Source organism: Oryctolagus cuniculus, chromosome 10, assembly GCF_051225735.1.
Source record: "Oryctolagus cuniculus isolate XC-2025 breed Fujian yellow rabbit chromosome 10, ASM5122573v1, whole genome shotgun sequence".
In the NCBI taxonomy this organism is placed as follows: Eukaryota; Metazoa; Chordata; class Mammalia; order Lagomorpha; family Leporidae; genus Oryctolagus; species Oryctolagus cuniculus.
Window position 1 is genome coordinate 76,077,631 of NC_142876.1, and position 13,402 is coordinate 76,091,032.

The 13,402-nt window shown below is 37.8% G+C and overlaps 1 protein-coding gene across 3 annotated transcripts in view; it reads left to right on the forward strand.

Annotated features, from left to right (window-relative positions):
* The window catches only part of CNTN3 (contactin 3), a 423,344-nt gene that overhangs the window by 242,504 nt on the left and 167,438 nt on the right, over positions 1-13,402 (forward strand). For all 3 annotated transcript variants that reach the window (XM_051851466.3, XM_089305416.1, XM_008260940.5), the window contains one exon: positions 11,368-11,463. In XM_051851466.3, coding sequence (XP_051707426.1) covers positions 11,368-11,463 — 96 coding nt within the window. The remainder of the gene's footprint in view (positions 1-11,367; positions 11,464-13,402) is intronic.

The following is a 13,402-nucleotide window of genomic DNA, read 5'->3' on the forward strand; positions in this document are numbered from 1 at the left end:
GAAATCATGCTGAGTGAAATAAGCTGCATCCAGAAAGACAAATAACACATGCCCTCCATTATATATGGGAGGTAAAATTTAAAAAACCACAAACCAAAAAATAAAAAATAATAATGCATTGTATCAGATCATTGGCTGTTTCTGTTGCCCTATTGAAGTCAAATTAATGTTTCAAATGTAGTTTTCAGGATTTTCTGAGTTATCTCAGGTGTACCTGAGAATCATTCTTTCAAAGAAATGGAAAATGATTCCCAGTGTTGCTGTGCTGCTGCAAAAATGAAAAAAAAATGTAGTTTTGATAACGAAATTAGAATTTTCTTTTATATACATGGGAGTAGAAGAGGAAACACCTTTCAGAAAGAAAAGCTTTATTTCACTCTTCAGTTCACATTAGCTGTTTAAGCTTTATTGTTCTAGATGAAATTAACATTCATAATCACTGGAGAGGGTTTTTTTTTCATAGAGTAGATACATAAAGAGCATAGCTGTCAAAAGCAGAAGCACTAACACAGGCTTTGTCTATTTTGTTGGATTTAGCAAGCCTTCACTTTCTACTCAACACTGAAGGGGCTTTTCTCATTAGCGCAGTCAGAAATAATAGTTGGACTCTTGCTTGAAAAATTTTTTTGAAACAAAAACCATTTAAAGAAAGGTGCATCCCTATCATAAACAAATTAATTTTTCTTTGAATACACAACTGTGAATGCTTTTACTTTTTATTTTTGTTTGTTTTTCATGTGCCAAGTGCTGTAGTTTGAGGAAAGAGGTCATTGTATTATTTGTATAAACTGCACCCATTATGAATTTTTTGTGATTTCCAATTATTATTTTCCTTTGCATTTGAGTGATAATTTAAAAAAATACTGTTTGAATTAACCTGGGTACAGAAATAGAATAAATAGTATAAAGATTTTGTTTTGTGTTTCCAGGCTTTTATGGTTGTCTTGCACTATCTATTCCATTTATTTTGACATCAGTTTTTGAGGGAGGAAAGGTGACTTTCTTTTATTGAGTTTTTCAAAAGCTTCTAAGTTTGTTTTTTAAATAAACAACAGATCCCTTCCTTTGCATATTCACATTTCAACAATCTCTTTGGTATTTCTCCAGTGACTTAATTTCAGCGAAATTACGAAGTTTTGAACTAATGCAGTTAATGCAGCTGATGGAAGGGAGAAATCAAGCTGGAGAGGAGCTACTGGGCACACACATCCCTGTGGTCCTAAATATTGGACAGTGTCACAGAGAGAGTGGACTGCACTGTTTACACTGAGGGCATTTGTGCTGGGAAGGTGCATGGCGAGGCCCAGGAAAGGCAACGTGAGGCGCTGGAAGGATCCCTGCCCTCGGTGTTGTTGCTGAGAGGACTGATCTTGTATACAATTTCCATAAACATTCAGTGTTCAGAGAATGATGCCTGCACAGAGGGGAATATTTTTAACTACACTTTGAGGGAAAGCAGATTTAACATAAGTTGAAAGAAGAATTGTGGGATGTGAGCAGAGTTTTAGAATTAGAAATACTTAATGTCACAGGCCATGCTTCCTTGTCCAAATGCCTAGGACATAGGCAAGTACTTCATATACACATGGATATGCATTTCTGTTGAACGACTGAATGGGTGTTAGGACAAGAATTGTGGACTGATTCAATATCTTGGCATCGGGAAATACATGTAGATGTTTTAGCAGGTCTTAAAAACTGAGAGTATGCTTTATGAAGAAAACTGGACTCAACTCTCAGTAAAGGATAGATGGATTGGATGGGTGGAGAAAAATTGTAGTTGAAGAGACTGGCCCAGAGTTTAGATGGACTTGTCGCATTCAACAAAGATCAGAGGAACTGGACTTGAAATCAGTGGAACTGGATGTGGGTCTTGGTCCACCGTTTTCACCTTCATACTCCTCAAATTCCGTAATAGCTTTGGACCACTGCTTTCTGCAAAATGGAAAAATAATACTTTCATAATAAAGCTTTTATGTAAATTGATATAACTTCCAGAAAATTTTTATCACAGTGCCTAGCATATTTATCCAGCTTAAATTCCTTTGTATGCCCATTTAGTCATTGCTTTAAGAAGCATATTCTTTTGGAGATGCTATGGTGTAGAAGACAAACAAGTGTAGTGGGGCCATATGTTTAGTATGTGTCAGCCGAATCTTTGTCATAAAATAGTTTCAGAAAAAAATTTAATATGGTGGTGGTGAGAAGTTAGAGAGAAATGCGTTAGAGAAAGCCTGAGCTTTGTGAAACAGTTGTTATGATCAAATTTAGTGGATTGAGCAAATGTAGAAAGGAGAAGGGACAGATGGGGCATGGGGATCCTTGAGAGAAATAATAATAAAGAAGTGGAAGTTCTTAGAGGAGGACCTTTGTCATTGCAAGCCTAGAGACAATGACTTTAATTTTGGCAAAGCCTCCAGAATAGATGAACAAGATCAGAAAATCTCAAAGTGTAGAAAATGCAGAGGTGGGGGGAAAAAACAAACAAACAAACAAACAAAAAAAAAACAGTGGTTTCAAGGATGTAATCAAAGGCATGTGGCTGGTTTTGAAGATGAATGTGTGCTGTATCTGTGAAGGTTGGGGGGGATCTCTTGCCTGGGGCCTACATTTTGTGGTTGGGGGAAGCCAGATAATTTGTTCATGCTTCTGTGTATGCAGTTGGGAGTAGGGGATGCCAGAGAAAGGGGTTGCATTCATCAGTTTAAGCTACTATATAATAAAACACCTCTGGGGAATTTATAAACAGTGGAGTTTCTTTTTCTCACACTTACAGAAGCTGGGATGTCTGAGGTCAAGGTGCTAGCAGTTTCAGTGCCTCATGAGAACTCTCCTTTTCTCTGCTTGCTAGATGGTGCCTACTTGCCATGTTCTCATAGGACAGAAAAGGCAGGCAAGCTCCCATGAGCCTCTTTTATAAGGGCACTAATGTCATTCCAGGGGACTTCAGTGTCCTGGACTCCCAGATGCCCAACCTCCTAGTACCGTCATCGTGAGGGGGTTACAATGTCAACCTAGGAGCATGGGTGGCAGACACTACTGAATGAGAGGTGGAAGGCAGAGCTGAAGCTGAACTGTGGAATACCTGTGGGGTAGGGCTTGGTGGAGTATGCGTGGATGCCTCAAGTTCACCCTTGGTGCTGACATTCCCCATGTTGGGTTTAGCACAGAACCTAATGACAGTTCCTGAGGATGTTGAGATCTTAAGATTAGCTTCCCTATTTCCTAAGTAGCCTTAGAAAAGTATGGACTACTTGAGACTCCAGTGGGCGACTTATAGTACTCATAAAAAGCCTGTTTACAGTAGACATTTTTGTGCCATGTATCACATCCCCAGTATACACCTGTGATTCAGTCGCAGATCCATGTGGGAGGTTAGATTGCCCTCCTTGAAGAAAACCCTCCACTTTGGGGGCTGGGAGCTTTCGCATAACTAACTCAAACTTGTGTCTTTCAAAAGGAAGATTCTGAAGGCTTCTGTCAGCTTCTCAGAGGTTCATGTGGGATCAAACCCTCCTTGCTTCCAGTGGGAGCTTCAATAATGCACCCAGATGTTGGAGTTCCCCTATTGCTCTCCCATCCCCTGAGGAAAAATTGTTCCATGACAAAGTGTGTCTCAGGAAAATAAAATTTTTCCTTCATGTAAAAACAATGGCTTCTTCAACAAAGTTCAATCGTTTTTGTTTGCAACAAGTCAGAGCTTCAGAAAGAACTTGGGTGACAGATTTACATGGGACAGGATCTCAGGAGGCAGGAGGGAGTGAGGAGAATAAGAGAGTGATGGGGGTGGGTGGGAGGGGGCAGACATTTGGACTTATTAACAGCTGGTTAATAAGGCTGCATCCACATTGAAGTGCCTGGGTTCTAGCCCCAGCTCTGCTCCCAATTCCAGCTTCTGGCTGATGTAGACCCTAGGAGACGGCAGTTAATGTTTCAAGTAATTGAGTTCTAGCTATCAATGTGGAAGACCTGGATTGAGTTCCTGGCTCCTGTCTTTGTCCCCACTCAACCTCTGCCATGGTGGGCATTTAGGGAGTGAACCAGCAGAAGAGATAACAGCAACTGTCTCTCAAAATTAAGTAAGTAATTTTTTAAGATGAATAAAGGTTGTAGTCATCCATTCTTTTTGGCTTATGAAGTGGAAATACCTTGATGAGATTAATCAACTAATTGAAACTTTACCACTTGTTCATGAAACTGAACATTTTCATGGGATTCTTCTGAATTTACAAAATCTGATACTATGGAAATGAAGGTAAAAATTTTAGCCAACTGCAGTCTTGATTTTGACTGCCTTTTGGAATGTGTTCATTGAAGAATTTTTGTCAGCCTTTGCGATAGAAGAAAGTTGTACACTGCCGTGCAATGACCTGCTTCTTTTAAAGGTAGTCTTGTCATTTACACTGTTTGAGTCATGGCTTAATTTGGTAGCTACCAAATCACTAAGCATTTCAACACTCAACGTTAAAGGCATCCATGTGTTACTTACCAATGAAAGACCATCTCATGACCTATCTCTGTGTGTCCCTAGCACAATTATCACTACTAGGCAATATTTTGAATTTCATTTGAAACAAGTAGCATTTCACTGCATAGCATGGAATTAGATTGGGTTACACAAGCAGTAAATTTCACATGCAGTGTTCAGTGACACTGATTTTATTAGCTCCTCATGCTTGATTACAAGTGGTCACAAAGTGTTTTGAGGCAGAGCTGTAATTCTTTTTTTTTAATTTAGAACCAAATTTCATTTCCATTTTAATCTTTTTTAGGGGGAAATAGTCTGTTGTTGTCATTTTTTTATTCTTACATAGCCAGTTGCAGGTGTCACTTTTGCCAGTCTACCCATAAAGTGCTCTACACAGAATATTTTGGTCAGATATGTTTAGAACACTCTGTAGTACCCATCCCAATTTAATAGACCTTATCAGTGCCTATTTTCTATTAAACTCTGATTTATCCTGCCTAATGAAACTCCTTTAACTTGGCCTAACACAGGGTTTGCCATGCAGAAAATGGTGTCATTCTTTTGGGTGATTCTAAATTGTACAGAGATAACACTTTTATTCTGCTTAACAGTTGGCTATCTAAGTTAACCCGCATGAGAAATCAACATCAGCAGTGGGTACACAGTGGAATCAGATGGCAAATTAAGCACATGAATGATAGGGACAGTCACAGCCATGCAGTCTCCTTTCCCGTATATATGAGTGGTTTCCTGTGGTCCTGTACACAGTACGATCAGTGAGGTGTTTGGGATGCTTGATGAGTGATGAGTAGGAACTTGGCCTAATACAGAAAACTAACAGATATGTATCAAGTGAGGGACTTTTACACACCAGAAACCATCCACATGGATTTTCCCACAGAAATAGAAAAAGACCCTTTCATATATTTCTAAAATTCGAAATTTATTTTTAAAATATTTATTTGAGCAGCAGTGAGACAACAGAGAGAGAGAGACAGAGAGCTCTCATCTTCTGGTTTACTCGCCAAATGTAACATTGGCTGGGGCTGGGTTGGGGCCAGAGCCAGGAGCCTTGAATGTAATCAGAGTTTCCCACATAAGTAGCAGGAACTCAATTACTAAAGCCAGGGTCCACTGCATCTCCGGGTCTGTGTTGGTGGGAAGCTGGAATCAGGATCCAGATTTAGGAATCCCAATCCTGACACAGGGCTAGGCTGAACACTTTCTCCCTTAAATTGTTATAGCTTAAACTATGTTATGCAAGTGGAATCACACAGTGTGTGTAACCTTTCAGGGTTTGTTCTTCCTAGTCAGTGCAGTTCCCTGAACATTCATCTAAGTGGTGGGGAGTATCAGTCGTTAATTGTGCTTCACTGCTGAGTGGTAGTCTGTGGTATGTGCGTACTGCTGTTTGTCTAGTCATTCATCCAGTGAAGGACATCTGGGTTGCTTCCAGATTTGGGCTATTATAAATAAATAAAGCTGTATGAACCTTGTGTATAGGTTTCTGCAAGAACATATGTTTTCATTTCCCTGGGATAAATGCCCAAGTGTGCAACTGCTGGGTCATATGGTAAAGAACTGACAAACTGTTTTCCAGAGTGTAAAATTTTACACTCCCACAGGCAATAATGGGTAGACCTTCCATGTCTTCTCCAGGATTTTCTGCTGTCACTATTTATTTTAGCCATGTTGATAAGTGAGCAGTGGTGACTCAGTGTGATTTTAATTTGTATTTCCCTAATGGCTAATTCTCATGTGCTTATTTTCCATCTCTGTAGCCTCCTCAGTGAAATGTCTTTTTATATCTTTTGTAACATTTTCTTATTAAATAATATTTTTTACTACTGAGATCTATGTATTTATTTATTTGAGTGTGAAGCTCTTATCTGCTTGTGTACACCCAAATGCCCACAGCAGCCAAGGCTGCACTATGCCAAAGCTGGGAGCTGGAAATGTAATCTAGGTCTACCATGTGGATGGGAAGGACCCAAGCATTTGAACCATCATCACTGCCCCCTAGAAAGCTGGGATTAAAAAAGAAGCTGGGACTCTACCCTAGGAACTGTGACATGGGATGTGGCACTACAACCAACCTCCTAACTACTAAGCCAAATGCCCTCCTGCCCTTTGCTATTGAATTTTGAGAAGTCTTACTTTTTCTAGATACTCTTCCTTCACTGATAAGCATTTTAAAAATATTTACTTCCAACCCATGACATTTCTTTTCTTTCTTTTCACCTGGGCTTTCATAAAACAGTTTTTTTTTCTTTTGATGATACTCCATTTATTAATCTTTTAGTGGACAGTATGCATTTGGTGTTTACAAGGTCCTAGATCCTAAAAATGTTCCCCTGTATTTTCTTCTAAAAGTCTTACAGTTTTATGTTTTATGTTTAAATTTGTGATCCATTTTGAATTAATTTTTGTATTTGAGAGGGGTTAGGGTGAAGTTGTTTTTTTTTTTGTTTTGTTTTGTTTTTTTTTTTGTTTTTTTTTTGTTTTTTGTTTTTTTTTTTTTTTTTAGTATAATCATCCAACTGCTTCAGCCCTATTTATTGTATGACTGACTGTCTTTCTCCTCTTGAGTTGCTTTTGTTCCTTTGTTGGGAATCCATTGAGCATATTCATGTAGGTCTATTTCTGATCTCGAGTTTGTTCTGTGTATTTATCCCTCTGCCAACCCTATACTTTCTTGATCACTATGGCTATTAAAAAAAAAAGCCCTGATATTAAGTATAATGATTCTTTTTAGTCAAGATTATCTTAACTGTTTTAAGGCTACTGCTTTACCATATGAATTTTAGATCTACAAAAAAATAAAAATAGGGGCTGGCGCTGTGGCTCACTTGGTTATTCCTCTGCCTGCAGCACCGGCATCCCATATGGATGCTGGGTTCTAGTCCAGGTTGCTCCTCTTCCAGTCCAGCTCTTTGCTGTGGCCCAGGAAGGCAGTGGAGGATGGCCCAAGTGCTTGGGTGTCTGCACCTGCATTGGAGACCAGAAAGAAGTACCTGGTTCCTGGCTTTGGATTGGTGTAGGTCCGGCCGTAGCAGCCATTTCGAGGGTGAACCAATGGAAGGAAGACCTTTCTCTCTGTGTCTCTCACTGTCTCACGCTATCTGTCAAATAAATTAAAAAAAAAAAAACTAAAACAACATGCTTGAATTTTTATAGGAATTGAATTAAACTTACATGCCAATTTAGGGAGAATTGAAAACTGTATTTAGTCTAACTTTCCATGAACATAGTATGTCTCTTCATTTATTTAGGTCTTTATGGTTTTTTCTTCTTTTTTTATCCATATCTTATAATTTTTTATATAAAGATACTGTGTATGCTTTGTATTATTAATCTAAGTTTTTCACATTATTTGTTATTAGTACATACATATTATATCCTCTGATCTACATAACTTACTTATTAGTAATAAGAGGTTTTTTCCAGATTCCTTTTGATTGCCAATTTAGACAATCATATTATCTCAAGAAGTATAGTTTTATTTCTTCCTTTGTTCCTTATTGCAGTAACTGGAACATCTAATTCTGTGTTGACTAAAAATGTTGAGAATGGACATTCTTGTCACATTTCTAGCATGAGGGGGAAACTTTCATTTATTCACCATTAAATACAGTGCTACTTGTAGTTCTTTGTTGACTTTATTAGTTATGTTGCTTTATTTTAAAGACTAGGTAATTAGAGACTCTAGTGGAAAGACTCTAGTTTGCAAGAATTGAGGAAGAGAAAAGTTAGAAAAGTCTCTACCCAGTAAATACTGGACTACAGTTTATTTATTTTTTTAATTTCTGGGCAGAGATGTTGTCAGTATGATTCTTGCCAAAACTGAACTGCATACAGCATGACCTGTGTTTGGGTTACTTGTGTAATCTGTCAGATATTTTAGTAATTGGAGGTTTTTATACATTTATAATACTTTTCTCTCATAGTTCCCAGCAAAGGGAGTAAAAATATTGCTTTTCTTTGACTATGACATATGTGGTCTTATGCATCAGCACTTTTCCCATGTTGATCCCTCTGTCTGACAAAAATAAATAAAAAAACCTGCCCCCCCCAACCCCACCTACATCACACGAACCATCTAATTGGCCAACCTGTACTCTTTGAGATGTCATTCTTTTGTGTACTTACTGCCATTTCAGCAAGTGCCATTTAAAATGCCATTCTTGGCCTTGTTTGTCTTTTTCACCTTGAAAGTATACCTTCATACCTTCAAAACCTAATGTCTAGTGGACTGGAGATTTATAAGCTTTCAATGAATATTTATTTAATAAGTGACTTGGACGTCCCTTGCGCTACTTGCATATTTAATAGATTCTCTATCTCCAAGACATTTTCATAAGTTCCAAAAAATTTGAGATGTATTAAGATACATAATCTGAATTGAACCTTATACATATTAATGGTAAACTACAAAGTGGTAGGTACTTGGTGTGGTTAAGGTTCTGAGATTAATTCAGATCCTTGGATTTAACCCCCAGAGATCCTAATTCACTGATCTTTAAAATCTCAGATGATAATGATGCAAGTGATCCTTGGACTATGCTTTGAATAACATTAGCTAAGCATTCAGGAGATACTGTCTTATGGGGGAAAAATCCCACTGAAGTCCCAATGCTGTGTTCTCAAAAAAGCCCTGAATATCAGATGGGAGCCACCACTGTTGTTTTCCTTGGCTGTCCCTCATGCTTGTGTTCCATGTGGCTGCATCAGGTCTCCAAAACCATGCCTCTTGCCTTCACGTGTTGCAGAGAGGATATCAGTGCAGGTGTCCATACCAGAGGGCAGATCTGAACCAGACAATGTTTGTGCTGAAGCACAAGAGGATTTTACCTTTGGAGGAGTCAGTGTTGGTTTCTGGGATTTTGTACATGTGTGTGTGTTTGTGTGTTCATGTTCTAGTTACAATCTTGTGGAAAGCTTCTGCAATATGAAATAGTGTAGCAGAAGAAGACAAAGCATTGGGCAAGAAAACAACAAAGATGATACATACTTAGTTTTGAAAAAAGTAGTATTTGGAAGTTCTTTTTCCATGGTTAGGTCACAATCTGATCTGATGTGCTTTCTCATTTAGCCCTTGGGGAATATTTGAATGGTCTGGTTTTTCAGTTTCAATTCAGCTACACTTCAAGAGCCTCAATGTTTTAAGAATATTGCATTTTAGTTGCAGATTGAGTTGATAACAGTGCTTTGTAGTATGATTTCTGTAAGGTACCTCTGGTTAAAGTGAGGGCATTGCACTTTTTCTTGTTTCCTGGGCATAAAGTGTATGTGAGTTTGCTGAATCACTTTATTCCATATTTAAAACCTAGTAATTTAACACCATATTTCAGGAGCAATAAAATAAAGCAAGTTGGCCACCTTACTTCCTTCTGCCAAACTGATTTATGGTGCTTAGAATATTCATAAGTGTCTACAGGTTGTGGCTTCATCAATATGAAGACAATTATTGTGCTTTTCTCCATTTTTCAAAAAACCGTGAAATTTTCCAAGTTATATTCTAGAACACATACACTGCCTCACTTTGTACAGTCACCATTAACATAATCTATTTCAACCCTTAAGCTCCATGATGTGAGTATACTCTTTCACATGTTGACAATGCAATTGTTCTGGTACAGAAAGTGACACCATCGAGTCTACTGACTGTGTAATTCACAAGCATTTTTTCTGAAGTTGGAGTTAAGAAAATAAATCTTTCTTTCTTCCCATAGACTTTTATGATGCCAATAGAATTTTCTCTACTGTAGTCTAAAGCTAGAAAACACGAATAATTATTTGCTATCCTGGATTATTATTGGAGGAAATTAAATGTTTTCTAACAATAACCACTGATAATCAAGATGGTATTTGTGACAGATTACTAAATACTTGAAAAAATATTATGATGGCTGTAATGATCATTTTTATTTTTAAAGCTATAAATTTTTTAATCATTCATTTTATTTATTTATTTAAAAGACAGAGTTACAGAGAGAGGTAGAGACAGAGAGAGGTCTTCCATCCATTGGTTTACTCCCCAGATGGCCACAATCACTTGAGCTGCGCCATCCAAAGCCAGGAGCCAGGAGCTTCTTGGGTCTCTCACATGGGTTCAGGGGCCCAAGGGCTTGGGTCATCTTCTGCTTTCCCAGGCCATAGAAGAGAGCTAGATCAGAAGAGGAGCAGCTGGGACTAAAACCGGCACCCATATGGGATTCTGGTGCTTTAGGCCAGGGCTTTAACCCGCTGCGCCACAGCGCCGGCCCCTAAAGCTATAAATTTAAAAAGCATATACAGGTTTAATTTACTATTATCCATCGAATCCTAATTACTTGGTAATTTCAGTGGCACATGTCTTCTACAGAGCCTTTCAGGGCATGGGACAAACAGGACTTACATCCAGAAGCTCAGTACTTCCAAGTCTATTTGTAAATAACAACAATTATAAGTAGAAGAAAATCCCAGGCTTTCTAGAAAAATCCTTAAATAGTTGTTCATTATTATAAGCTGAAGCTAAAAGTCATCATGATATAATGAATCACTGTGGCAGATGTGGAAATCGTACTATTCATATTTATTTTCAACTCAGGATATTTCCTTTCCTTTGAATAATATTGCTTGCTTAATTCATTCTAATATATGTTTCACGGTTTCAGATAGTCCTTCGCCAGTTTTTGACACTGGGATGGGAGTATATCTATATTGTATTGCTGAACTTCCTAGAAACCTTAAGAAAGAAATCAAAATCCCACTTTTCTTCCTCAAAATAAATGCTGTCTTCTGGAAGTTCCTATGAAGAGATTTTTCAAATTTCTTTCCAAAAGAAAGATATTGCTTGGTATAAAAATTTAATTGCATTATCCTTTCTGAAATTCAGTTTTGTTTTGTCTTCAAATCAGATCTTGAAAATTTTAAAACTAAAATGAGAAGTACGGTGTCAGTGCGTGAAGGCCAGGGAGTCGTCCTGCTCTGTGGACCCCCGCCACACTCTGGAGGTAAGCAGTGCTCTGTTCTGCTTTTCCCATCTACTGAGGAAGCTTCAGGGCAAGGCCAAGAGCATAGGGACTGCTAGTGCGTCTGTGAGTTACCCTCAAAGCTTGGTAACTCAAGCTTTAGATTCTGTCCTCTGAGTGGAACATAAGAAACTCTACAAAAGTAGTCCATCCAGAGAAGCTGATAAACATAACTTACAGATTCTAACAAAGGATTTTAAAGGCAAGAGAGATCAAATTCATTTTGATTATGTAACAGCACTGACAGTGCTGACACAATTATCGTTTGTTACTGAAATTTTGACCTTGACACACAACTTGGAGTCTATGCACTCTCTCCACTTTCTCTCTCTCTCTCTCTCTCTCTCTCTCTCTCTCTCCCCCTCCCTCCCTCCCTCCCTTCCTCCCTCCCTCCCATACACACACACACACACACACACACATATTAATATATGCTATTGAACATTCCTGTAAGTATCTAATATGTACACACTATCTTCAAAAAGTTCATGGAAAGTGCATATCATGAAAAAATTCTTCAAGGCTGTCAAAAATTTTTGGTACCAGAATGATCTTACTTTTAATTTTTTTTATGAGCTGTTTGAAGTCTCCTAGTAGATGTGAAATGCAATGTGTGTGTGTGTACCTCTACATCATCTTCACTGGGGCATTGGAATTGCAGATGTGGTGCTACATAAGTATAAACTGAAATACGTTGGTCTGAAATACATTGGTGTAAATTGAAATGTGTTGCTAGAAATTCAGAAGCTTAACAAAATAGCTACCAAGAGTGAAAATGAACTTCAGCACTTAAGAAAATAATTTAATTAGCTCCCCAGTATGAGGCTAGAATGCTGGTTTGATTTGCTTCTTGTGCTCACTCTTGCAACTTGGTCACTTATGGGAACACAGTGGACATTATTAATATATAAATCACATTTTTCAGAGAAGCAAACACTTATCGCTGTAGAGAGGATGAGAATCATTGAGAGATAAACAAGTTAGAAAAGATCTTTTTGACCAGGATGAAACTAGTAAAGCTTCATCAAATAAAAAGATTCTGGGCCTTCTTTGTTCTGTGATATACAACCAAAGTCCCTTTCCCCCAATATCCTGTGGGTTTCAGTTAAAAATACTCACTGCTATAAAACAAATATTTCCCATTTTCAACACCTGTCCATATGAAATGTGTGACCCATCTGGATATGGGGCTTAGTCACAGATGTGGTTGGCATCATGGTGGTCAGTATGAGTTTAAATTAGGCTCCCTGATTTATTTTTTAAAGATTTATTTATTATTTATTTTGTCTTTGGAAAATATTTTAAAAAGTTTATTGATAGAAGGAGAACAGATTTTATGTATTTCATAGGTACTGTTATAAGATCATCATATTTCCATACATCTCCTATCCCTCCCACAATCCCCCTCCTTCCTTCCTCCTTTTTTCTTTGATTTTTGCAATGACATAATTTTAATCCAATCTATAATCACAGGATTAATTTACTATAAACTATAATATTCAACAAGAAAAAGTAGGAAGAACACAGTTCCACAAGAGTATAAACAAGGGCTATAAAAACCAATCATATCACAAGGTGTCTGATTCATTCTAATACATTTTTTTGTGTTCTGTATTAACTGCCACATATCAGAGAAAACATATATTTGTCTTTTTGGACTGGTTTATTTCAAGAAACATAAAGATTCCCAGTTGCAGCCAGATTGTTGCAAAAGTCAGGATTCTGTTCTTTCTTATAGCTGAATAGTATATATACCACGTTTTCTTTATCCAGTCATTAGCTGATGGCCATCTGGGTTGATTCCATACCTTAGCTATTGTGAATTGAGCTGCAGTTGAAAGGCAGAGTAACAAGAGATTGGGAGGTGGAGGAGAAAAAGGTCTATCCCTGATTCATGACCCAAATGACCACAACAGCCATA